Source organism: Vidua macroura, chromosome 8, assembly GCF_024509145.1.
Source record: "Vidua macroura isolate BioBank_ID:100142 chromosome 8, ASM2450914v1, whole genome shotgun sequence".
Classification (NCBI taxonomy): Eukaryota; Metazoa; Chordata; class Aves; order Passeriformes; family Viduidae; genus Vidua; species Vidua macroura.
In genome coordinates this window covers 11,827,344-11,854,589 of record NC_071578.1, presented here as the reverse complement: position 1 = coordinate 11,854,589, position 27,246 = coordinate 11,827,344, and the positions used below count along the sequence as shown (strand labels likewise).

The window sequence follows — 27,246 nt, the reverse complement described above, 5'->3', positions numbered from 1 at the left end:
GATTACTCTATATATATTTAAAACTCATTTTTAAATAGACCCAAATGTTCCTGACTGGGAAGACAGCCATGGGTCAGAACTGGTAAGCAGGTAATGGAAATAATTGATTGAAAAAAACTTAGAGCTCTGCAGGGCCAAGTGTATTTGTGTTACTTTGTAGGCTTTGCTTTATAGCCTCTCCAGTGATTAATGATGCTGGGCAACAGCATGGGAGGGGTTACTTCTATCAGACCATTCCTTCACATATATAGGAAGAAAAGTCTCTCCATCTCAATCTCTAAAGCTGCAGGCCAGACTTGTAGCATAAATCACAACACTGGTGATGGTAGGAGCCCACAGTGGGCAGTGATGGTGATGGGGATCTGCAGAGCATTGCTTTTATCCAGCAGTCTTGGAGAATTCCTATGTTTAGCTTGGAGGAAGGTAGAAGAGAGGAATTTTCTAACAAGCATAGCATGCCATAGTAATCCCAGTTGCAGAACTGGGAAGAAAAACTGGGATGGAAAACTGTTCTGCAGTTTCAAACCATACTGGGGAATAGCAAGTTCAACTTTGTTTCAGGATTATTGAATTAATTTTAGTTATTTTCCATAACTCTCATCTATTTTATTTTTTATGTAGAACATGTAGTTGTACATTATACACAGACCACTTGTCAGCTTTAGCTTCTCAGAACTAACCAAGGTCTTTATTTGGCTGTTCTTATTAATTGAAACATTGCTATTATTTAACTTATGAAAATGGTAATGTTTCTTTTCTGGAGATCATTAGCTCAACTCTAGTGCCAAACATGATCAAAGGTTACTGTTATTTGAGATCTGTTGCATCATCTTTATGAACAAAGTAGAAAGTCTCAATCCAATTTAAACTGAACTTTTCTTGTTATAAAACTATCATTAAGTTTGAAAATAACAGGTGGAGAGGACATTAAAAAAGAATATAGTAAAAATATCAGATAAGTAATTGAGAACTATATAGCATTTCCTTGTCACTGGAGAAAGAGGAGCATTTTCAGTAAGCTTTTGTTCCTTTTAATACTGCAAGACTGATGTAACTCTGAGAAGGCAATCTGGTTTGCAGGGTTCGTCCCAGGATGTCAGCCCACTGATAGTGCCTGGAGCATCTCTGCTCTTTGGGGCCATGAGGCTCTGCTGGATTTCCATCCTGCTGGGGAAATTACAAGACTTGCAGTTAGATTAAGTAATATTTATGTAACATATTTGTAATGAACGTCAAACAATAATTTAATATTAGCAAATCGGTAGATAAATTTTGCTTTTCTTAGTGGTAATTTTCCATTGATGATGTTATCTGAGTAAACGGAGCAAAACCGAATTGAAATGCAGAGCCTCATGCACGAGCACGTGTTCACCCTGCATTGCATGCCCGGGTATTTCGGGATGTTTGTAGCCCGTGTCTGGGGTCGGGAGCGCGGCTCAGTTCAGCGGACACGGCCGTGGTGCGGTGCTGCCGCCTCCCGATGCCTCCTGACAGCAGCGCGACTGGGAGCAACCACCTCAACCCCCGCGCTTTCCTTCAGCAGTTCATCCTCTCCTTACAAGGTTCCTTTCACACTTTCCAGAAGACACGCACTGTCATGGTCCCTGCACCAAATGGCTTACATACTCCTGGGTCATCTTATGATGAGATTTTACTTTATTATTTATATCTCTTCAGCAGCCTATAAATCCTTACATTCAGGAAGTAATGGCTTATCATTTTCATGCTACTACAGTTTAAAACATGTCATAAATTAACTGCACAAGGGTTGTGACCTCAAATAAATCAGTGAGCAAACATTTCTCTAGTAACCCTTTCTGCATGCACATCAACACACCCCACTGATGTAAAACTCTCTTTTATGCAGCTGGTGAGACAAGTGATTCTTCTTATTTACCATAAAGTGCATGTGTCTCTTGAACAGAGACATTAAGGGAAATAAATAACAATTTTTTCAATGAACTGAAACTTTCTAGGTCTGGCTTGTCCTTGCTGTTAATGGAGATTTATTTGGTTTTATTTAAGGTATTTTTTTTCTTCTGTGGCCATTGGAGTTTTTTGCTCTTATTAGCAGAAAGGTTTTTGCAGAGCTGGGGACATATGCTCATCTTAAAAGGGAGACTTAAAAAGTGATCCCACTCGAAGAGCTCCACCTTGTCCAGAGGTTCTCTCTATGACATGAGTGCATCATTTATAGCCATGACAGTCACAGCACCATTGCAGGAGGGCATGTGGTTATTTACACTTCACTGATGAATCTCAAGCACATGGAATTTTAAGCGGCTGGTCCTGTGCTAAAGTAAATTTGCTAAGTTCAGAAACCCAGGTGTCCTCTTGAGTGTCAGTGCAGCTCCTTGTTTATGAAGCTGTTGAGGCATTCTCTTATTGTTAATATAATTTGTTGCAGAATTAATTCAATGTGAATATTTGAGTCTTCACAGTCACACAGATTTGTGTCCTGGTTGCACTTATGTGCTATGAGTTGTGATGTTTTAAGGCTTTTTTAAAAAATGGGCTTTTGCATGAGTTATCATGGACTCCCTAACACTTACCCTCCTATGTCTGCACTGCAGTTAGAGATGTGGCTGCCATGAGGGTGAACTTGCAGAATTTGGGTGAATTTCGCTCAAATGGAAGTTGTCATGAAGACCAGTCTATAGAGTCACACTGACACAGTCTCAGAGGACACAGATCATGAGGGGTTTGAAAAACATAAGAGTAGAATCACAGAATAGTTTGAGTTGGGAGGGGCCTTTAAAGGTCTTTTAGTCCAAGCCCAGTGAACAGGGACATTTTCAACCAGACCAGGAAGCTCATGGGAATGTCTTAATAAATGGGTATAATTTGTAGACACATTTATGCTGTTTCCTTCAAGCACAAACATGAACCTGAAGCCCAAAAGTGACTATCTCCCTTTCACTCCTCTTTTCTTTTTAAAGACATAAGAAACAGTATTAAAAAATATCAAAGTTATATACCTGAGATGTAAATTGGAGAGCCTTTTTTTGTTCATCACATAATAAATTCTGAGCATGTCCCCTTCCTCCAGCAGTATTTTGCTCACAAAATTTAAATCGTATCGTTTGGTATTTCATTACATGTGCAGTTGTTTTGTGTTAAAAGTCTAGAAGTTTGGTCCTCTTGAGAACTGAAATCCTAGAATCAAGGAATTTATCATAATCATCTTCCTTGTAATCTTATTATGTAAGAAACATCAGTACAAAAGAAAATGAGGAAAAAGGGGAGTACAAAACTTAGAAAAGGAACTTAATTGATTTTTTTATTAGAAGTGTGCATTGAAATGATTGAATGTTTCAGTGTATAGAATATTTTGTAAATTAAGTCACACATAAAAAGAATACATTATAAAATGTGTATTATTCTCCAGTTCTAATGGTAAAGTCAGACCATTTGAAACCATCCATTTGAAACTGCCTATTTTGCCACGTAAACAGTAAAATGAAGTGCTACAATTCAGGCTTCATTAAACCAGCAAGAGAGAAAGCTTTCCGTCATCATTATTTGTTTCAAGTGGTACTTTAAGGTCCTAACCAACATCCATGCTGCTAGGGAGTGTATACATGTTACAGAACATTCCCTGCCCTAAAAAGCTTTCAGGTGGAACAATTTGTGTGCTTAGAGAGATAAACCTCAGGAGTTAGCTGGGAGTGGAGAGAATAGCAGCGGCTGATCCTTGAGCCGCTGTCCTGCCTCTCCCTTTCTTGCACCACGGATTGTGCCAAAGCATCCACATGTACAGACAGGCTACTGTGAATAGTTGGGTACGATGATATTCTGCCAGCCTGGCAGAAGTCAGGCTCCAAATGCCATTTGGCATGTAGTGAAAGGACAAGGGGAAATGGCCTTTAGCTGAAGGAGAGCAGGTTTAGATCAGATTTTAGGAAGAAACTGTTTACTGTGAGGATGATGAGGCACTGAAACAGGTTGCCCAGAGAAGTTGTGGATGCCCCATGCCTGGAAGTGTTCCAGCCCAGGCTGGATGGAGCTCTGAGCAGCCTGGGATAGTGGAAGGTGTCCTTGCCCATGGCAATGGGGTTGAAATGACATGATCTTTAAGGTCCCTTCCTACCCAATGTATTCTGTGGTTCCATGATTTGTGCCCCCAAACTGCACAAATCCCTGTTTATTGCCTTCCACAGGACCCTGCATTGGGTGTACTCAGAACAAGAAAGACAAGGAACTACTGGAAAGGGTCCAGTGGAGGGCACAAAGATGATGATGGGTCTGGAGCATCTCTTGTATGATGAGAGACTGCAGGAGCTGGGCCTGTTCAGTCTGAGAGAACACGGAAGACTCAGAGGGGATGTCATTGATACATATAAATGTCTCAAGGGCAGGTGCCAAGAGGATGGTGCCAGGCTCTTTTCAGTGATGCCCAGTGACAGGATGAGGAGCAATGGTCATAAACTAAACCACAAGACATTCCACTTCAACATAAGGAAGAAATTCTTTCCATAGAGGGTGGCAATGCACTGGAACAGGCTGCCCAGGGAGGTCCTGAGGTCTCCCTCAGTGGAAACATTCAAAACCCACCCGGAGACATTCCTGTGTCACCTGCTCCGGGTGACCCTGCCCTGGCAGGGCGGTTGGACTGAATGATCACCAGAGGCCCGTCCAACCCCAACAATTCCGTGACTGAGCTGGCCCACCCTGCCGGCCGCGCTCAGCTGCTCTGCTCCGGGAGCCTTTTGGGCCAGAAGGGAAACATTCCTCGATGTCCTTGGTTAAAATCCCCGACGGCCGACCTTCAGCAGCAAGACGGACACACAGTTTTTGGAGGACAAGTCACCCTTCGGCAGCGAGCTGACCGGGCCATCCCTGTACGCGGCCGCCGCTGGGCCCCAGGCTGACGGTGGCCCGGGCCCAGCGCGGCCCCGCCCGCAGCCGCCGCCGTTGCTACGATACCGCAGCGGCGTTGGCTGCGGGCAGCGGCCTCGGCACCGCCGCGGGCCCGGGCCGCCACCGCCCCGGCACCGGCACCGGCAGCGCCCCTGCCCGCGGCACCGGCACCGGCAGCGCCCCTGCCCGAGGCACCGGCACCGGCACTGACACCGACCGTCTGCACCGAGCCCGCCACCTCCACCCGACGGCAGCATGGCTGAGGTAAGCTGTAACGTGCCCCTCCCGTCCCTTCCTGTCCCTGGACAGGACGAAGGCTGCACCTCAGGAAAAGCGCAGTAACATCACCCGTGTATCATCGGTAGCCATATATCATGTTATGTGTCACCTGTGTGAGCAGAGCTCAGATGGGTCCTGTGCTGAAAGTAGGAACAATCAGGCTACTTGTACCCAGGCAGTCGTAACTCTGCAATTTTAGGAGCAGCTGCTACATATAAGGTCGTGGGTGTGATTCCCACCCCGCCTCCCCCCTCATTACTGCTCGTCTTTTAATTCTATTTACAATCACAAACACGAACAAGATCAAGACTGAAGTACCTGAAGGGAGCCTACAAGAGAGCTGGAGAGGGACTTTTCACAAGAGCATATAGTGGGGACAGGACAGAGGGGAACAGGTTCAAACTGAGAGTAGGTTTGGATTAGAGATTTGGAGAAAATTCTTTATTGTGATGGTGCTGAGAAACTGGCACAGGTTGCCCAGAGAAGTTGCAGATGGCCCACCCCTGGAAGGATGGTTGGATGGAGCTCTGGGCAACATGATAGTGGAAGGTCCGTGGCAGGGAATTGGAATGAGATGATCTTTAAGGCCCCTTCCAACCCAAACCATTTTGTGAGTCTGTGGTTTGGAGAGGAGGATGAAATGAGAAGAAAGCCGTGAGTCCCAGAGCAGGTTTGAAGGAGGGACACACTAAGTTTCAGCTCACAGCTCAGATTGTTCTTTGATGCTGGCCAAAGCGTGGGCTGTAGTGTTAAAGTTGCCCTTGAGGTTTTCCTGCTGACAGGAGAGCTGCTTCTCTATCCTAGTGAGACCACCTCAGAGGTGCATTTGCAAGGATTTGGCATCAGAACTGAGCTAGATGAAAAATGTCTTCTGTGTAAGGTTTAACAGTAGCTTTCCCACAGAGGAAGGACTGGATTGTGTTGGCATTACTGGAGCTTTTAGACGTGCTTGTCTGCATGTCTCTGGTACTACCTGAATAGAAATCATAAACTAATCAGACTTTAGAGGGTAGAGAACTGGGCAGAATTAGGGCTAAAATACTGGGTTTCCTCAGTGGTTGATGCATTATTCAAACACTATCACAATTATGGTATTTTATAGACTTGCCTTTAAAGCAGTCATGGGACTCAATTATAAGAACTCTGGCTGGTAAAGCACAAGTTATATCAGTAAAATTGGGGAGGGTGTGTTTGAAAAATAGCCTAGAACATGCATATTATATGTTAGCAGAAGAACTGTTAGTACAGAAAATTTTGCCATGATTTCTTAGTAGCTGTGATAGACTCAGTATATTACTTTTTTGTATTCTGGGGTCATAAGTGAGATGTTGAATTCTTCCTGTTTGTTGATTATTTCACTCAGGAAGAGTCTGACAAACCATATCTAGAAGAAAGTGCCTTTGAAGCACTGGAAAAAGATTCCCAAGAGTTCATCAGTATACTGAACAGAGATGAAGCTCTGGAAAAATTCCGTGTCGAATATGAGAAGCTCCTTGCTATTATGAAGAAGTCTCGTGAAAATGAAAAGCATCTCATGGAGAAATGCAGGAAGCTGAGTGCTGAGCTTGTGGAGAAGTCATCTAAAGTAGCTGTGCTCAGCAAACTAAATCATGATGATGGGGAAACTATATCATCATTGAAGTCGGTAAAGTTTTGAATAGAATGAAGTATGGTCTGAAATTGTTGATGGAAAACATGGTAATAAGAAAAGCACCTGTAAGAACACTTGATTTTGTGTAGAGAACTAGCTGGAGGACTAAGCATAGAGCTGGCATCTCCAGTTGTTTAACCTCTGCTTTGCTTTGTTTGCTCAGCCTGGTATATTTACAGGTTTCAGTCAATTTCTGTGTTTATTTGCACTGAACCAACTCCATCAGCTTTCAAGTGCTTATTAATAGTTTTTGTTTAAGCTTTCCCTCTGTAAAATGGCACATTTTCAACTTCATGTACTGTTTTTGATTCATTATGACTTTTGAAGGACTGCTTGGATGTTAACTATTGCCAGAACATAAAAAAAAAATCTACTTTTTCTTGAAGTATGGATTTTAGGCCAGGGAAGTGACAACTTATGTAAATAAAAGTTTCACAGTGCTTTTGAAAAGGAATCCTAGATAGCATTTCAGTGTGATTTCACCAATTTACTCTGATGTGTTGTTTGTTATTATTGATTTAAACTCTGTCAAATCAAAGTGCTTGGCTCACTAAAAAAAGTTGATGTTTTTAGGCTTACAGTGAATTTCACTGTCAGAAACCTAATGCTGCCAAGTGATCATAAGACTGTATGTGGAACTTCTTCATTCTGTTGGTTTAAAAACTTAGCTTTGTGATACCTAGATAGGCTCTAATTTAGCACTTATTTGGGAAACCTCCATGCCTTACAGTAAAGTGTTTTGTTCCAGTAAAATAAAGTCAGTATAGCAATCCAGAGTTATTTTTGAGCACTAAAATAGAAGTTCTTTGAAATGAAGTTTCTTGTCCTTAGAATTATGAAGAAAATACATTCAAAGTAAATATAAATAGCAGCACTGTCATCCTATGGCTGTGGCTTGCAAACCCGTGGTACTGCCCAAAGCCTCTTCAAGGAGGAGGAAAAGCATGGAAAATCATGTTGATTTTCACTGCTGCTAATCAAAACCTGGTAGATGAACATCAGGAACCACGATGATCCTTACAATTTCCTTTTTGCTATTACATGGCAGTACTCTGTGTGTGAAGAGTAGGAGAGGTGATCCTTCAAGACGTTCCCAAACTGAGGAGACGTCTTGGTAATGTCATAAAACTGAGGAGTGGAAATGTTGGGAAAATAAGAGCCTTTCCAATTTCAGCAGCTAATTTTAAGCTCAAGCAGGATATAACTGAACCATACCGCCTACTGTTGAACCCAGTAAGTGATTTTCTAGTGAAAAAGCTGCTTTACAATATGATCCTGCTAGAAATGATGTGCAATGCACATCATGGGACATTTCATTTCTAGTGGTGTGCTGTGAGCCAACTATGCAGCTGATACTTTTTCAGTTTGGTTGTGAGAATTAGTCCTTCTCTTAAAAGTTCAGGAATTATTTGGATATTGTTTAAAATGTTCATGTCTTGGTAAACTCTTTATATTTTGCTTGGTAAACTCTTTATATTCCATGTTATTCTTCTTTCTGAAGGAAAGTTCTATTAGAGTTGCAATATTTCACTACAATTTTGTTAACATTCAAAGAGTTTCCCATGTATCCAAGCTAAGTGTTGAAGGAAGTTCAAGTGCTAAAGTAGCCAAGATTATATTCTTCAGTGCTAAATTAAACAAACAGTCTGTCCCACAATTTAATTCTTTATAAACCATAAAAGAATCCTGATGGGGCTGTTCTTGTAAAAATGGAACAGTTGCTGTAAAAATGGAATAGTTGCTCCAAATTAAGACCCTACATCTTGGTGACTTGATAGGTCATTAGGGTAAGAAATAAAAGTTGCAGAAGAAAAATTTTTCTCCATGTGAAGCCAGTTTGTAATCAGTAGGGTTTGTTTGGGGCAGGGGTTAAGCACACAGATCAGTGGCTGGTAGGATGTGGGTCAGTGATAATCAGTAGCTGTTAACTGTCAGGTGGCAGTTAAAGGATCTGTTTTGTAGTTTTAATAAGCTGGACATAACAATCTGCTTTTTACAGTCATATCAAAGGAGCAAAGTGCCAAGCTAATAATGAAGGGAATTCAATTCTATTTTTCATGGCTAGGGACACTGATCCATGAGTCTGCACTGGAAGAACACTAGAAGAGGAATTTATAGGAGGTTGTGCTGTCGTCCTTGAAATTACCAAATTTTCAATTTCCAGGCATATCAATCCAATATAATAAGAAAACATTTCATTAATTCTCAGTTTCTGAGCAATGAAACTGATGTGATCTTTTGGGGTATTTGATGAAAGTAAAGTAAACTGGTCACACTTCATAAGTTCTGCTTCACAAGTTTCAGAGATCAGTACTTCTCCAAAGATTTTTGAATTATTCTAACAGCAAACATCCAGTGTACTTCCTTTAATTATGCAGCAGACTGCCATGCATTACCTACCTATCTTGTACTGCAATTACCCCGTGTTGCTGACACACTGCAATCTTTCACACTGAATAACAATGTGAATATTTCTTCTATGAAGACTTCAATCGTCAAAATTTTGTTCCTTTTTGCTTCTGAAAATAACAGGTCTATTGATCTGCTCTTACAGCAGAAGACACAACCAAGGAGCAACTGCAATGAAGCTTAGTTTTGATGATGCTGAAGTCTGTAGAAAATTCTTGTTTAGATTTTGCTTATTAGTGTGGCCATCACCCGTGTCTTCTTAGTTTATTGATAAAAATTGGTTTATCAATACAAATTCAATACAATAGCTTTTTCATGCCAAAGATAAAGTTCAAAAAGCTCAGCTTAGCATGGCCTGAGATCAGTGCTTATCTGAATGGCCTCATTGACTTCAAGAGATCACTTTTGCAAATACTCATCAGAACAAAAGACTCTCTGAAGCCACTAAAGCCTTTCAGAGGCTTATTGATTTTATTCACCTATTCCCCAAAACTCCAGTCATAATGATTTAATTCACCAATTTTAATCACAGTCTAATCAGCCAGCAGGAAGCTCTGACGTAAGTAATCAGCTTTAATCTTATTTTCAATTTGCATTTTTCTAGAGAAAGGATGGTTGCCTCTTACAGGTTGACAAATCTGAAACACATTTATTTAGAATTATATTTCATGTTTTTCTGCTAGTCAACATGATACACTGTGTCTTCATGCCATTATTTCAGCCCAACATGCATTTATTTAAATTTCAGAATTTAGCATTTTTGTGTAAGATGTTAATGAATGAAGAACTTGTAATTTATTAGATAATACTTAATGTTTTATGTATGATCATTGCTGCATTGAATGGAAATTAGAACTCAAAATGCATGACAAAAAATTGATTTTATATATAAAACTGTTTTAAAATGCTTGATACATAAGTGAAAAAGCACATTTTTCAGGCTAAATTTTGAACTACGTAATTTATTAAGTAATGAAAATACTGTTTGTAGGTAGTGAGTTTAATTGACTGTAATTTCAGAATTTCTGAGCAAGGAAAGCCCATTGTTTACCTCTTTATTAGTATGTGTGGAAAAAAAGGAAGAGCAAAAATTCCTGATCTTTATGTTCCAGATGGTTTCTCAAATTAGGATATGCTGAGCTAGTTGAATAAATAAAATGGAAATGTATTCCCTCTGCAGTTTGAAGAGGCTACAGATGTTGTACTTTGTGTTATCTTTCAGCAAAATCTGGTAGCCTGTTACTTCTGCTGGTTCTATAATTTGAGTTTTTAATTTAGGCAGTAAACAGCTAAATATTACGTATATTTGATTTTTAAGGCTTCCATAAGTAAAATAACAGAAATGGTAGGAGCTTCATTTGAACCTGGCAAGGAATAAGCCCTTTTTTTTTTTTTTTTTTTGATTCATAAGGCTCTGATTCAAGGGAGAGAGATGCAGAGGAAGTTATAAAATGAAGTGAATCCTCCTTCCCTACTCTGTTTGTGGGTGTCAAACCCTAGGCTTGTGAGAGGCACACAAATATATCATTTAAGTAACTCCATGTGCTAAAATTTGGCATAAGAATTGTGCCTTGTATAAAAAACTAGTTAAAATCAAATTACACTGTCCTCACAGATGAAAATGAACAAAGAAGAAGAAAAGTTGGGTAACATCTTTTTCTCGGCCGAATCAAATTGTATGCTCATTGTCCTAACAGCTAATAGGAAATTTACAGACATGAGTTATTTAAGTAGATGATACCTCTGTGAGCACTGAATTGTTAGTAAATTTTTACTGATATTGGTGGTAGTCATGTGATCAAAGCCTCACAGAGTCTATTCCCTCAGCCAAAACAAAAGATACCAAGTGAAGGGGAATGTTCTGAACTTAATCATGAAAAGGCACAAAAATCTATTTTCTCAGCTAAGCAAAGTACAAGGCAATTAATTTCTAATTTGTGGTTATTTTAAAACACAATTTAATTTATGTAATTATTTTCCATTTCATTTCTAGGAGCTTGAAAAGGCCTGGAAAATGGTGGATAAAGCCTATGAAAGGGAACAGAAAACTAAGGAAACAATTAATTCACTGAAAAATGAAATTTCACGCCTAAATAATTTAATGAAGGAAAGAGCTGGACATGAGTACAAGTAAGTTTTCCTCAGGGAGAGGGAAAGCCTGATCTGATTTTCTATCAATCTATACCTTGTTTAGCCTTATAGACACAGTGGAAAACATAGATATTTTCTGTCTGTTACTTTTCTCATGAATACACATTTATTTGTCTGTGTGTTTATGCAGTGGGCATGTACAGAATAAGGCTCTGACTGAGTTCATTCAGTATTGGATTAAGCTGAAAGATCAAATAAAATGAATACTATGCACTTTCTCAGTATGTGTCATATTGTTTTATCTGACAAACTCTTCAGCATACTTTGAGAATAGGATCCTGTCAACATTTTTACATTTCACAGCAGCAAGGTCAAGTAGATAAATCAGGAAGGCGGGACACTTGATTTCTCTTCTGTTCCTAGCTTTGTTGTAGGGCTTTAACACTGTCTGTGTTCTTGTTTGTATTTTATACACTTTCAAGATTATGTTTTGTTTTTTTTTAACCAAACACACATAGAGGGACCTAGTCTGAGATGGAGCCTCTAAGCCACTGCATTGTGCACATAATAATCATCCTCTGGAGCTGTTCAGAAGCTCTCCAGAACCTACTGTTTGTAGTATCAGGTCCTCAGAGACTGCTTATGCTGTAAGATGAAGTTAAACTCAAAGATGAGATTAAGTGTTTTAACCCTATGGCCTGTGCACTTTCTACTGAAATTGCTGATGGTTGGCCTGTCTGATTATGGCTTGAAATTTTCACACTGTTTAAGGTATTTATTTATAATATGCATGCAGGATATGTATGGGACATACTTGTCTCTGCACTCTCTGTGTATCCAGGCTGCAAAAACAGGAGGCCTTCAGTGTGCTCAGACACTTCTCCCTCCAAGGAGTGTGCCAGCACATAAACCACCTGGGTCCATGACAAATCCACTCCTTCACCTTTTGTCCCTGACACCTTCTGGACCTGTTTAACAGCTTTCCTCGGAACTAAACCCTTGGTCATTCAACCTCCCCTAGCATAACTCTTAAGGTCTCTCTCTAGCTGCTTGCATTTTCCTGCCAGAGCCAGGAGCTGTTGCTTTGCCTCACTCCTGTTTCCTACTCTGCCCAGGCTGCTGAGACCTGCCAGCTTACAATTTCTTCTTGAAATTCCCTCTGTATTGCCCTCCAATTCTGTGCTTAAATACCCTGTCCCGTGACAAGGCCATGAGACCAAGTAACTCCTTTGCAGATTTCAGCCTTGAAAACTCAATAATCTTTTAGAACAATTAGACTGCTTTTAAAGACAGAGCTTGAAGCCACAGCTTGGACTTCCTTTCACATTGTAAATGTATCAAAACAGAGTCAGTTTTTATTTTTACATTATGTGACTGTAAGACATAACCTAGTTAAGTGTCCAGTCAGGTGAGGTGCAGAGAGACAGATTACAACAGTGTAACATTTTTGGTCCCTGACTAGTTTTGCAGTGGGTATAGAAGAGGGAATTTTTTTTCCTGGTTACCTTTCTGGGAAATGGAAGGTTTATTCAGACCCGTGAGGATGTGATACAACATAAAAGAGTTTTGACTTGGCTGATGGTCACTCTTTTCACAGTAGATAAAGCATATAATTCAGTTGACCATCAGTCTTCATACAGAGGAGTTTAAAATGAAAAAAAAAATATTAACTCCTCTTTCTCAAAAAAGTCTTTCTCTGGCATAGGAGGAAGAAGAGAAATGACCTGTGACACTGCTTGACTATTATTTCCTTGCTTCCAGTGTTGAGGATTTGCTAAGACTTCAAGAAGAAGTAACAGAAGAGCGAGACCAACTGTTGTCAGAAGTTGTGAAGTTACGTCAAAGTCTCACTGAGATCACAGAGCAGCAGCAGGAAACAGAAAAGGCAAAAAATGAAGCAGAGCAAACAGTTTTGCAGGTCTGTACTGATCACCAGATGGTGATTTTAGGCTTTGTCCTGAGCCTTTTTCCACGCTTGCAATTCATCTCCAGTGACAAGCGTTCTTTTGCATCTTAAACATTAAAGGAGTGCTCTGAGTGGACTCTGCTGTGAATGACTTTTATATTTTTCTGTAGTTCTAGGCTATGTACTTTGCAAAGTGTATTGTTACGTTGTACAGCATTTGCTGCTTCCACAGCTTCCCAATGTCCCAGTGAGGCTAGGGTTGTTTTTTGTGAATTGTAATCATCTTTAATGCTGAAGAAATGGGATGTTTTCGATATTGTAAATCCTTATGCCTCAAAAGAGACACTTAGAACATTGACCTGGCATGGAGATTTTTGGTCCCTTGCTGTTGGCAGTGCTTGCCATATTATGAGATAACATCATTTTAAATAATGTATCAAAATCTGACTTAAAAATAATGAAGTTATTTTGTCTCCTCTTCTTTATGGGAAGCTTTTTCCAGATTCTTACTTTTTTCATGTACCTCCTACTTTCTTCTTTAGGTACCTCCTACTTTCTTCTTTACTCTGATTCTGGATTACTGTTTTTCCACCTAAATTTTTCACCACACAATTGTCTGTAGAGAGCAGTCATACACCATCTCTGCTTTACATGAAGTTAGGCCTTCTATTTTTCTGACCATCTGAGTAGACAGTTGTTCTTTGTGATCAATATGTATGGCTTTCTTGAAATGTATAGAGCAACTAGAGATAGAGAAGGCTGAGGATCAGTGGAATAGCCACTGAATAGAAAGCAGAAAAAGATGGAAGATGGGACACAGAACTCTGATATATCAAATATATATAAGCATAATAATAAGAAATGAAAGAATTAAAGCAGAATATAAATAGGGACTGGAGCAAGACACCAGGAGAAAGGAAGAGTAGAAAATCACACTTAAACAAAGAAGACGTAGAAGGAGCATTTGGCTTTCAGTTTTTTATAAATCACATATAGGAAAGTAATGATCAGTCTAGGTTTCCTGCACAGAAATTGTTTATAGTTATAAAGCAGATGACTGGTAACATACAAGAAGAGAATATAAAATCTTTGTTTTTCTGACAGCATTGTGGGCATGAGAGAAAAGAGTCCAAACTTGTTGAATCTTGTCAGCCTTAATCTTCTGATACTCACTTCATCAACCCTTAAATTTACAGAATTGTTACAGCATTTGTAATCACCTCCCATTCTTCCAGTATGAAATTATTCTCCACTTCAGAGTGCTTAAATGACAATGTCTCTTTGAAGATCCTGTTGAAGACCCTGTTAGTTCTGGCAACTTTTTATCTGTGGGCTCAGAGGGGGAGGAATCCTTAAGCAAAGAACATCTTTCAATTGCTGGTCCCTGGCTGAATGGAATATTTCCATATGGATCAGCCCCCTGTGTCTCCTCTCTGCTGATTCTGCTCCATCAAATTTTTGTGGAGGGAGAGAGCAGGAGTCACAAGACAGTCTATTAAATATAAGAAAATTTTTCTCTTTCAGAGTTCCCACATAGGAACTTTGAGAGTAGAAAGATTGAGACCAGTTGTGAAAATGAACATCTCTTTCCTTTAATATCCATGTAGTAAGTGTTTCTGCTAGTCAGAGAGAATAATAAAAAGAAGAAAAATCCTTGCAATATAAAATCAAGCCCCAATTAATTTTAATACTGCATTCAGAAAGTACCACTTTGCAAGTAACTTATAACAGTAAAGACATTTATGCCACTGCATCTCCAGAATAATGCTTTTATGTTTGGACTGTATCAGGCCCTTCTGTCTGGGTGAGCTGACTGGTGTTTAACAAATTTTTGTCATCAATAAATAGGGCCCTCATGCAGAATATTTTGTTCAACCATTAGAAAACATAATTACTTCTGAGAAGATCTGGCATACAGTGGTGGTTGCAGTAATATAGAAGCTCTTGTTTTTAAAATCAAGCATAATCAGAGAGGTGAGGGACTTGTTTTTCTGAGTAAAAGGCAGCAGAATTTAAAATTGTTTTCTTCTCCATTATTATAGCTTCAGCAAGACATCCAGCTGTGTCAAAGCGAGGAATTACGAGAGGCACGAAAGAAGGAAAGAATGGAGACTGAGCTGAAAAATCTTCTAGCTGAAATGGATAACAAGCAAGCTGAGGTCCAGAAGTTACAGCAACAAATAGAGAACGATAAAGAGGAACAACTGAAAATAGAAAATAATCTTAGAGAGCAGAAGGTAGGGTACACGGCACACTGTATTCTTCAGGTCTAAGATTAGAGTAAAATCTGTAACTAAGAAGAAAATGGATTTTCCTGAAAGGAGAGGGAGGGAGATTAAGGTAATAAATTTTAAAAAGCATTTATTTTTATATAAATATTAATTTACTAATAAATAAGTATGTAAAGCTTGCTGAAAGATTTCAGATAGATCGGTAGTGGATCTCAATGATATTGTTCATCTTGAAAAATCACAGCAAATGAGACATAGTTTATGAAGAACATGGATGATCTATAGGAGCAGGAGACTGCCAGGTTGGACTTCTGACTATATTGCCACCTTTGCTATTGACTGTGTCTAGTGGCATTGGTAAAATAATTTTACCTCCATCCCCTTCCTTCTTCTTTTTCACAGTAATTTTTATCTGCCTCTCAAGGCTGTGAAAGGGCAAGGAACTGTCTTCATAAACCTTTTTGATTGATTTTCTTCATTCTTTTAAAAAAAACTTTATCTGGACATGTCCTAACATAGTGTTCTGCAAGTGTGTGAATTTTCAGGTTTTCAGTCCATTTCCCCTGACTTTGAGAAACTCTCAGAGAAGCAATTTCAGTAAATGGCAGGGGAGATCTCATCACTGTAAACCAGTCCTACCTCAAGGGAAACTTCCTTGTGAGTTGTGTGTATCTTGTAAATTTATAACTTTTATGGCTTTTTCTTCCCTTCTGGTCCCTGAATTTGAGAAGGTGGAGGTCTCTGCCAATTTTTAGTCAGCACAAAATCTTAATAAAATACTCAAAAAAGAGATCAAGAGAAGACTTGATTAATTCTCTGAATATCACTGATTTAATGCAGCTTTTGAGGGCAGCTCCATCATCTGCCATGACAATCACATTGTATACACAATTCCTCATTCTGTTCCAGTCTTCCTCCTTTTTACAGTCTCTTTCAGCCTTTCAAAGTGTAGATTTTAGGGACATTCAATTATCCAAACTATCCTGGAAACCAAGAGTTCACATAAAGTGCTGTGTGTGGGCTAATTAACCAGACTTCTGCATTTTCTTCCTTGCCTGTGCTGGCTTGAAGGTGTCTGTGAATGCCCTAAATGGTCTTTTGCTTGAAGTCTGTCCAAAACACAGGCTATCCAACTCTGCAAGGGTCAGGGTAGAAATCTTCAAAAGAAGGTAAGACAGCTATTGCAATTTCATCAGGTTATTGTCTCAATTCAAGTGTAGTTGTTGTGATGCCTGCTATTCTTTTATTCTTATTCTTATTTTATAAGAAATTCTAATGAAATACCCTTTCTCGCATGACATTGAAAATGATTTGATATGGTTGCTATAAGCTTTTTCCCACCCCCGTCCAAGGGCTGCCTGAAACAGTGTTATCCTGACATTTGCAATATAAAAGGGAGTATTCCTTGTTTTTACACTAATTTTTACTTCTCTTCCTTGAATTTTTTTAAAGGCGCAATGTATATTGACTTCATCAGGAGTGAAAAATATGATGGTTATTCTGTCCTCATTTTTATATGTAGTATCTGCAAGGAAGTTTCCATCAAGCAGAAGATAAATCTGGTAGCTCCAGTATTGAAATATGTGTTCTGTATAGAAACCACAAAACCACCACAAACCCATATGTTTAACTGAAGACAAATTAAAGAGCAGAATGTTTTGTCCTAGTCTCAGCAAACCATATACCCAGAGAAATGTTATCAGCACATTAATGTAGGATGCTTGCTCAGAAAACAGAGTTCCCCTGCCCTCTGCTGATTGAAGTGATTTGTATCTCATACTCATTTTCAGTAATTATATGTAGCAAGTTCTATTATGTGATGGTTGCAAATGCATAACAAGAAGTAAAATATCTATTTACCACCTGCAATAAACACCTGCTAAGCTTCCAGAAAAAAAAATTACACTGGATCTGTTGTTCATTAGAAATTATGATTTCTCCATGTCATTATGACAATGTATCATATTTAGTAATTTTAGTAATTTCATCAACAGTGAAGGCTGGTTTTTAAGCAGACAATATTCTGCAGCAGCTTTTGTCTCCTGGGTAGCAGGAAGGTTCAGTCTTCAAGTGTATGAAGGTATTGTAATGAGATTTAGAAGAATTAATAGGATTGTTCTTTAATCTAACAGACCTTGAATGAAAAAGCTGGTAAGGAACTTGAGCAAGTGAAGATGAAATATCAAAAGCTCACACAAGAGAGTGAGCAGCAGAGTGCAATGCTTGATGATGTGATGAAGGACATCGGTCAGAAGACGGCACAACTGAAAGTAAGTTCCAGAAGGTGCATCCTACCAGCTGTATCATTCCAATGAAATCTTACCACCTGGGACAGGGATGACTTCAGTTCTTGTCCTGATAGTTCCCCATGGGTAGTTTTGGAGGAAACATGAGTAGTTTTTAGGACTAGATCTGGCTGATGTTGGATGCCATTCTTTCTATGGCAGATAGTCTCCAACCCTCTCATCTGACAATGTAGCACCTGTTCTCCTGGTGGAGTTGTTTCATAAAACACATGAACCAAAATGTTCACCACACCCTGTTCATAAAGGATGGGTGGCCACAAACATGGGGTCTTTTTTCAATCCTGAGATCTTCAAATAAGAGGAATTATTTTCTTACAATGATTAATGTAATTTGAATTTTGCCAAAATCCATTGAAAAATGGTTATAAATTATAACAATGGTGTCCTGGATAGTTTCCACTGAAGGCAATTGCTTTCAACACTAAAATTTCTTCCCCCTCAGTATCAGTTGAGAAAGTTAAATATAAGTAACCAAGATAGTTTACTTTCAGATCTAAAGGTTTTTGTTGCCTGACTTCCCATTTTATACAACTCAGAAGCAGATGAGTTTCTATTAAGGAAGAATTAAAGGATTCCTGCATATTCTTTTTAGGGTATTTTGAGAGCACTTGACAAAGGTTAATGTATAGATGTTGGATGCTATTATGCTATTCACCATATCTTGCATTTTGTGTCACCATTGGGGTTAAAACATTAAACATTAGAAAATTCAGGTAGAAAACAATTATCTTCTTGAGTTTTATTGAGTATAACTAATTCACCTGAATAAAAAGCTTGTTTGCTCATTAGTCTGATAGAAACTAACCCCTGACAGATTAAAAGCTCAGTTCACAACTAATACAACATAGATGATTCTGATTTGGATCCTTAATGGAGGATGATAGGCGCTTTCTTTCTGTTGTATTATAATAGTCAAACTGAAGGCTGTTTTTCTTACTTATTTGAAAAACAAATTGCTGTCTTTTCCAGGTTATCCAGTTTTATCATTACCAATGCCATCATTATTTAAAACTTTACAAATATGACTTACATCTGGGACTTTGGAGTCCCAGATGATTATATACTCTTATCCTTATTTCAGGAAAAGTTGATGGAACTCTCAGAGTCATGCTCAAGGACTTCTGGGAACAAAATATAGAAGATACTGCCCAGTTAGTAGTTAAGCCACCTGCTAAAGGTTAAGGGCCCCAGTCATGATCTGGGGTGCAGTTTTTGTAAGGATTGTGCCTGCAGTACCATCCTGCAGTATGCTGTGTGCTGGGCAATGTGAATTGCCAAACTACTCTTAAACCTCTTGAAGCTTATTGTCAGTGAGAACTGAAGAGATTCCCATTCTCCCAGAGGATGCTTCATAGCAGGATTCCCCTTCTCACAGAATCAGTATCTGAGGCTGTAAGTGGAACACTGTAGTCTGTGATGGCTGTAAAACCTAGCAGTGGTGCTGAATTATACAAAGTTATGCTTACTTCTTTAAAGGAAAAAGACTGATTGCTGTTGGGATTATTTGCTATGTTTCCCAGCAACCAATTATGCAGTATTTTGATTGATTATTTTTTCCTCTATTGTATAGCAAATGAGACAGACTCTGGATTTTGCTTTTTCTTTAAAGCCATAGGTTATAAAAGGGATGGGGATAACCCATACCTGCTATTTAGGGACATGCAATCAGACCACACTACAGATATCTTTCTCATCACAATCACTGTGCCTAGTACTTCATATGAAAATAGAGCTGCCTGTTTTTAATCTACTGGACTAATTGGGTAGTGCTGTGTGAGGTTTGCAGTTCAAGGTTCTTTGTTGATCATCTTCAGCCCTGAAGTGTAAGATTTGATTATAATTTTCTTTTCCCAAACTCGCTTTCTTTAAATTATTTTAAATATTTTTCAGTTAGCTAATTATCTTTCTGCAGCTGACCCACAACACTTACATGTTTTCTTCCCGAGTTTCATGGAGTAAGTGTACGCCAAATAAAAAAGCATTTTCTTCTTTCTTTCTGTCGATGCTTTCTCTCCCCTTTCCTTGTTGCTATTCTGTAGGAGATAGAGGATGAAGCAGCTCAGATGAGCCTTGAAATTTCAAAGCTGAGCAAAATGAGAGATGTTCTCCAGAATAAGCTGCGTACTGCAGAGGAACACAAAGTTGATGCAGAACATGAAAAAAGCATGCTAAAAAATCAAATAATCAGACTGGAGAAAGGTAGGTGCCTAAGAGATAGGTGGATGTGTTTTATGAGTTATTTTAAGTTATTCTAGGTACCCAAATAAGCGTTAGCATCACCTAATGCGTAGGATTGTAAAACCTGTTCAAAACTACTTGAACTGGTTATGTAATGTCAAAGCTTTAAAAAAAGTCCACTAAATTGTTTCTGCATTTTTAACAGCTGTACAATTTAAACCCAGAATTCACTGTCTTTTCTCTTTTTCTCTAGAGTTGGAGACAGGCAAAAAGCAAGCAGAGACTGACAAGAGAGCCATAGATGGGCTTGTGAGGGAAAGGGATATGCTAAACCAGGTGAGTTTGCATTGGTCATATTGATAAGCCTCACAGCTTGAGAATGAAATGCCTGTAGCTTAAACATTCACAGCAACACAGAAATGTAGAATACATAATGTTAAGTTAAAGCCTTCAAATTTCCTTAAGCAGATGTACAAACTACTTCTTTTCTGTGCACTGAAATAGTGTTAGTATCCATAAATACACAGAAGATTTCCAAGTTTTAACGTATAAACCATCAGGGAGTTCAAACTGCAAACCCATTATTTGGTATCCGAAGTGTTTGCTATATCTGTGTTTTTACACTCTGTATCTTACAAAGTTTAGTACTAATCTAGGCAAACTGAGTGTTTGCTAATAGAAGAACAACCAGAGTGTTGATACACTGTGTAGCAGCTTGGCAGGCTGTTTGAGTAGTAATCCTTACGCTTAGATCTGTTTCTCATACTGATTGTTTCCCATCAGCCCAAGGTTCTTGTACTGCAGTATAGAATCTCATGTTTATGGGCAGTTCTGAAGTGTTATCTACTAAATTCAGTGCTAAAAGATGATTTCTGATGTGCCTTATTTGGTGTAGATTCACTGTCCTGTGTCTTGAATCTAGCAGAGGCTCTGATTTGACAGGTAACAAATATTTGTTTTGTATAGGGAAGGAAATTTTAAAGTGGGAATAGGAGGCTGATTTTGTAAAGATGATATGTTGATGTTTTCTGTTTAATCTTTATGCAAAATGTTAAAGTAAGCTTGGTTAATTTCAAGCTTGAACTTTCTATTGAATACATGAGAAAGAAGTGTATTTGGCTTTATTATTAATGTTACTGGCTATTGTCAAGCTTTACAATCAAAATGTGTTAAAGCTGGTAAGGATTTTCCAGTCATTAATTATATCCACTTGTAAACAATCCTGTCAATTTTATTTTTTGTAATGCAGACACTAGTGTTTTAACTTGAAATAAAAAAAAAAAAGCTCTATTTGGCACCTGTGCTAGAGATTTTGTTTTTTAAATCAGATTTAAGGTTCAAGTATTTCAACAGAACAATTAGATAACGAATAATAATATTGAAAAGTCCATAATCTGCTTTGACAGTGGCATGCTTTTGTCACTGTCACCAGTGGTGACAGTGTTGCATTTTCAGCTCAAGTCTCATTATTTTTTGTTCCCTTTAGAACTTGATCAAGGCTGCAAATGCTACTCAGAAGCAGATAGATTTGGTGAAGTTCCATGAACAGTCAAAACAGAACTTGGAGTCAGAAATCCAAAATTATAAGATAGAAGCTCAGAAACAAAGGAAGATTATTTACCAATTGGAGAAGGAGAGAGAGAGTTTCATCAAGGAAATGAGTGAGCTCAAAGAGAAGGTAGGAACAGGTCGTTGTGCAAGGGGTTCTTTCCTGTCTTACTCTCAGAACTGTGAAGATGATACATTAATTTTCCTAACATGCCAGTGGAAGAAAGCTTGGATTGGTGGTCTTCATACAATGTACAAATATTTCTTGCCGTCAATGCATGTTGCCTGCTACTGCTTCAGCTCTCTCTAGGGAAACCTTATCAATGAGAGAGAGACTTGTTAATTCTGTGAGAGACTTGGAGTCCAGCTATGTATTGCTCTTATTCAGCAATCAGTTGGGAAATGAAGCTAGGGCTGGAATTCAAACCAAGGCCTCTTGACTTCTTATACATGAGTCCCCACAGTTGAAACTCTCATATGCAGTTGGAAGTTATACTTTGATTTTCCTTTCTTATCTGCAAATGACCGTATCTTGCATATGACCACTGTCCTAAAATCGAGGCCAGTGAGACCTAACAGTGCTTCACATCTTTGTAAGGTACCTAACATTTTGAAGGCTTACTTCAGTATGTGAAAACATCTCAGCATGTTCAAGATAGATTGCAAGACAAGTTTTCCAGGAGCAGCTGCAGAGAAATACTGCATAAAATTTGTGTTTCCTGCTGCCCATTATTATGTATAACTTTATTCCTGATGAATTAAAATCAGAAACATGTTTTTAACATGTTCCATTAATTGCTGAGTATCACATTGGAGAGCCCTCCAAGGAGCTTATTGATTTACTGGGATTAGGTTCTAAGAAGTTTCAACTCAAAAGTTATTTGCTGTCTTTTCACAGTAAAATTATCCTTCCAACTTCATTTGACCAGGGGTTTTTAAATCATTCTGGAATGGTGTATGCTCCATTGCCTGGAATACCTCTTGTCATTTCCTTGTAAATAATATTCCACAAAAGTGAGATTTGTCTTTGTTGCAAAGTCATATTTTGCTTCTTTCCCTCATAGTGCATTTCTAACAGTGTAGATGAGTTAAGAACATTGTAAACTAGGGCCAGAGAATAATTCATAACAGTCAGAACTACAAGGCTCTTTCTTTTAATTCTTTTTGGGGTTGCCCATAGTATTTTGAGGGTGAGAATGACAAATGTTTGTTTGCTTACTTTTTTGTTTCTTTCCGCTGCCACTTTGGGTGTAAATTTTCTATCATTTCTTATAAGGCAGAGAGTCAGTAAATGGCTTATGACACTTGAGCTGTTTGTATAGTCATGCCTGCATTGTGCCTGCAACTTTCCAAAGGACTGGCAGGCTTCCTTGGCTCACCAAAGGGGCAGTTCCTGACTCTGCTTACAGGTGAAGAGGAGCAAGAACAGTTTTGAGCACAGGAATATGTGAGACAGTAGTCTTGTCCTTCAAGTCCAAATGCAGGATAGGAGGATATAGGATCAGGATTATTATGTAAATAGGTAATATTTAGGTTCACTGTTTGACCTATTCAGACTTGAGAAACTGTGTCAAAACTACAGGAGTCATTTCACAGCTGGTGGGGAATGAGCTACTGATGGCAGTAAGGCTATGGTCAGTCAGTGCTCTTCTGTCACCTTTTGCCACCAACCTGGTTTTGCAGGAGGTTGCACCCCACCTTTAGAATTGCATAAGAGCTGGAAAAGAGCCAAACCCATCTAAGCCCAGAGATGTAGCTATTCTGGCTCTGAAAGCTGTCTGGCTATTTATAGCAGCATATACTCTACAGAGCTGCAGAATGCATCTTTCAAAATCATCATTTGTAGGCACACAGTTTGTGGTAGTTGGGAGTGGGGCTGTGGCCGAGCCCCATCCCCAGTGGGCTACAGCCATGAAAAGCAGGTGGGCAATATTGAAGGTAAAGAGCCATGGAGTGCCCAGGTGCACTGACCAACCACCAAAGGGACAGAGGGCACACAGGGCCAATGCATGAATATGAGGGTATAAAAGTTTGGGCTGAAGAACAAGAGGAGCAGCCCTCTGAAGTGACACAATGTTCCTCTGTATGGGTGGATGCCTGAAGCCTTCTGAAGTGGTGTGGTGTTACTCTGTTTGGGCAAATGCTTTAAGCTTTCTGAAATTGTATGGCGTTACTCTGTGCATCATGCCCATCTTGACTGTGACAGTTGTTTGTTATTAACTGATGAACAGTGTCAACAAAATTATGTACACAACAGTAAAATATTTTTAGGGTGAGAGTTCATGCATGACTTCTTCTTCTAACTATTGCCTTGGCTGACTGCTTATTTTCAAGTCACTACCACTTGTTGGAAAGTCTAACTTCTAGATTAACCAGTACGAGTAAGAAAAAAAACATCTGTTCCTTGCTCTTTGTTATTGTGTATTACTGAGTACAACTTTTAGGAGATTTTTTTTCTTTTTTGAGTTGAAATTCTTAAATTATGAAATGTTGGTTTCTCTGTGTATGGTTTAGGCTGCTGAAGAGGAGGCAGTGGAGTACACCTTTCAATTCCATCTGAACTGTTCCCGGGCTGTGTTTTCTGAGGAGTCACAAAACCAGTCTTTAATATGTTGTTTTTTTTTCAAATAAACCCTTTTAAAATATTGAATTTGCAGTTAACAACCTGCCCAGGAAAATGAAAACATACATTTCCTTTTTCAAATTCACATAATCTTTTGGAAAACCAATTCTTCAATAAGAAGAATTAAGGCCGTGGCAGCACTTCCTGGAGTGGTTAAAAATGGATAAGCAAATAAGGACAGCACCATTACTGACGTATTGGGTAGGTTTATAGAACTACACAGGTAACCAGTAGTAGATGATAGGGAAGTGTACAAATAAACAAACTGTGAGGATAGAGGAAAAACTATGAATACCAAATTCTTTTTGCTTAGCTTTGGGCCCTCATTGCCAAATCTGAGAGGTGTAGTGTGCCCATTGACTAAACAGGAATTGAGCATGCTCAGGCTCCCATGGGGCTGTGTTGTGAAACACTGCATGTATCTTTTCTGTATTTATAAGAGAGAATTATTTGGGTTTAATCATTCCTGAAAAAGCAAAATCAGCATCTAGCCTGTGAGCACAACTCAGAAAACTTTGTCCACAATCTTACTGCACTTATATTGTATCAGAAACAAGTAAAACACTTACAAATGCAGTGACCTACTTTCAAAACTTGCTCCAGCCTATAATCACCATAGTGCAGATAGAAAACATGCCTCATTGATTTCTTCCCTGTGCTATTACTATTGGCAGATTGTTTAAACAGCAAAGGAGAACGCAGAAATAGGTTATAAACTGGGATTGTGTATTTTTGTATTGCATTGTAAGCAGTTCCTGGGATCACCTGAAGTCAGCTACAATGTGCTGGAATTGTATTCCTGCTTCTGTAATAAAATTTTTGATATTTAGCTCTCCCCTATCTTCAAAGTTGGTTGGAGGTACCTGGTGGAATACTTAATTATTTAAGCTCCTGTCCCATAGTTAGGCCTCCCCAAGGATTTACTGCTGAGGAAGGGACAATGCTGTAAACTGCAAACTTTGCAGTTATTGACTATTTGACATAGACATTTGTTTTTTTCTTCTGCTTTGACATGCAAGCATGTATTTTAGCCCAAAACTCTACTTTCAAAAGTGGAGTCAGGAGAACAGGATGTGAACTGCATTTGGACATTGACTTCTCTCCTGGATTTTGTCTGTGTGATTCCTCAGCTTTTTTTTTTTAATGCCTATTTTTTTTTCCTGCCTTTAAGGATGGCATTGTTTTCTCCTGCTGGGTAGTGAACCTGGTAAAGTGTGGTTTTGATGTGTGTGCTCCTTAATATTGTTTTTATTTCTTATTTTTTTTTGTAATGCTGAATTCTATATGAATGCTGCTTTCTTGAACTCCTCAGTTTTCAGCTTTGTATAGCAGGAGAAAAATAAAAAATACATTTTTGAAAAATATTTTTAAATTAAAAAAAAATAGAATCTCCTCATAATGATTAGCAACTATTTGTATTTTTGTAACATAGCAATTATTATGTGTTGTTATGATAGTAACTGCTTAAGAAAGGTGTCTGTAAAATTTGTGGTTTTGTTTATTGATACTGCATGTGATCATCTTCTTTCTATAGTCTACAATACTCTATTCTCCTTAGGTAATCTTCACATAATTATTTCTAATCTTTCATAGAAGCAACTAATGGTGATTACTTACTTATTTAGACCAAGTGTAAGTTACATTAACTGACTTTCTTATTATAGTAATTCTATCTGAACAGTTTATAATCAACTCTGTGGTCACGTGTTCATTTAAAAAAAAAGTGTTGTTAGAATGTAAAAGTACATGCAGGGCTTCTGGAAAAACATGTGTGTTAATTCATCTTATACAGCTGACATCCAAAACAACATCCAAAATCTAGATTTGCTTCATAAATAAACTGAGTCTATTCTTGATGGAAACTGTTTATGTTAATTTTATTGCACCCACTCTGTGGCAATATTTTCTTTCAGGAGCTTGTTGTTAAATTAAATATATGCGCCTCTATAAGTTTTAGTCTTGAGTGAAACCTAGGTATTAGATTAAAATAAATTTTGTCCCACATAAGCAAGTCAGAAAGGTTAAACTTGTATTTGGACTGGAGCAATTTTCAACTGTAGTTAAAACTGCTTATCACAGGGATTTGAACTTCTCATTTTCAAATCACAAACTTTGTCCCATCCTTCTAATCTTGTGATGATGATTTAATCATGTTAATATCTTTCCTTTCCTTTTGCTCCAGGTCCTCAATCACATGAAAGATCTTGAAATGCATCAAATTCAGATCTGCAACTATGAGAAGGAAATAGAAGTGCAAGCGATTAAATTAAAACAGCAACAAAACCTTTGTGAAACTCTGAGAACAGAGAGGACGCTGTACAGTAAAAATCTGATTGAAGCTAAGGTAGAAGGATACATTTTTCCTTGTGATTCTCTTGCTGTTCCTGTTTTTTTCCTGATTTAATTTTAATTTGTTAAAGGGAAGCTCAGTGGATCAATGGCAGAAGTGGTTTCTTCATTCCTGTGGGTTTTGGGGAAATGAATATTTTAGGTCCCTAAAGTTTTATCTACACCATTTGTATTTGGACTGGAAATAGGAGTCCTCAGTCATCATGTGGAAATATCCCTGCTTCAAACCATGCATAAAATCATGGTACACTGGAGCCACAGAATCATAAAGCCATCCTGCCTCCAGTCTGTTTTATCCCTTTAGGAGTTGTATGCATGTATGTGAAATAGGGTATAAGGGGAATAAGATTGCCTCCTTAGCCCTGAATGAGTATGCCCATTACTGTGAATAATGACTTAGGAAACAGAGAAACACTTTCCCAGCTGAAGTGGAATTTTCTGACAAGAACCAAATGCTTCTACCTTGTTTCTTTCACAGAATGTCATTTTCTTCAGGAGATGATTCTTTCCATTCATATCTCCTCCTTGGGCATGTCACTAACAATACTAGAAGAAGAGAACAGAGCACTTAAGCATATATTCTGTTATTCTGATGTAAAGATCTAAAATACCGCACAAATCCTATTGTAATTGGCAAATATTGGGACCCTGGATAGCTGTCATTTTAAGCCTTGGGTTATTTCCAAATAAGTATTTATGACATAAACATGTATAGTAAATTACAAATTTATACTTAGGTTTGAATAGGCAGGTGTTTTGTTTGAGAAGCACACAGAAATGTACTGTCAAAGTTCCTAATAAGCTGTGAGCTGAAT

The 27,246-nt window shown here is 38.5% G+C and overlaps 1 protein-coding gene across 5 annotated transcripts in view; it reads left to right on the top strand.

Annotated features, from left to right (window-relative positions):
- Positions 1-4,979: 4,979 nt before the first annotated feature.
- CFAP58 (cilia and flagella associated protein 58) overlaps positions 4,980-27,246 on the top strand; it is a 56,875-nt gene continuing 34,608 nt past the window's right edge. For all 5 annotated transcript variants that reach the window (XR_008438211.1, XR_008438210.1, XR_008438209.1 and 2 more), the window contains exons 1-10: positions 4,980-5,124; positions 6,503-6,784; positions 11,193-11,329; positions 13,052-13,208; positions 15,239-15,433; positions 17,560-17,697; positions 19,773-19,932; positions 20,165-20,247; positions 21,398-21,589; positions 26,265-26,426. Coding sequence is in view for 2 of the 5 variants with exons in the window: in XM_053984311.1 (XP_053840286.1) it covers positions 5,116-5,124; positions 6,503-6,784; positions 11,193-11,329; positions 13,052-13,208; positions 15,239-15,433; positions 17,560-17,697; positions 19,773-19,932; positions 20,165-20,247; positions 21,398-21,589; positions 26,265-26,426 (1,515 nt within the window). In the remaining 3 variants the exon portion in view is untranslated. The remainder of the gene's footprint in view (positions 5,125-6,502; positions 6,785-11,192; positions 11,330-13,051; positions 13,209-15,238; positions 15,434-17,559; positions 17,698-19,772; positions 19,933-20,164; positions 20,248-21,397; positions 21,590-26,264; positions 26,427-27,246) is intronic.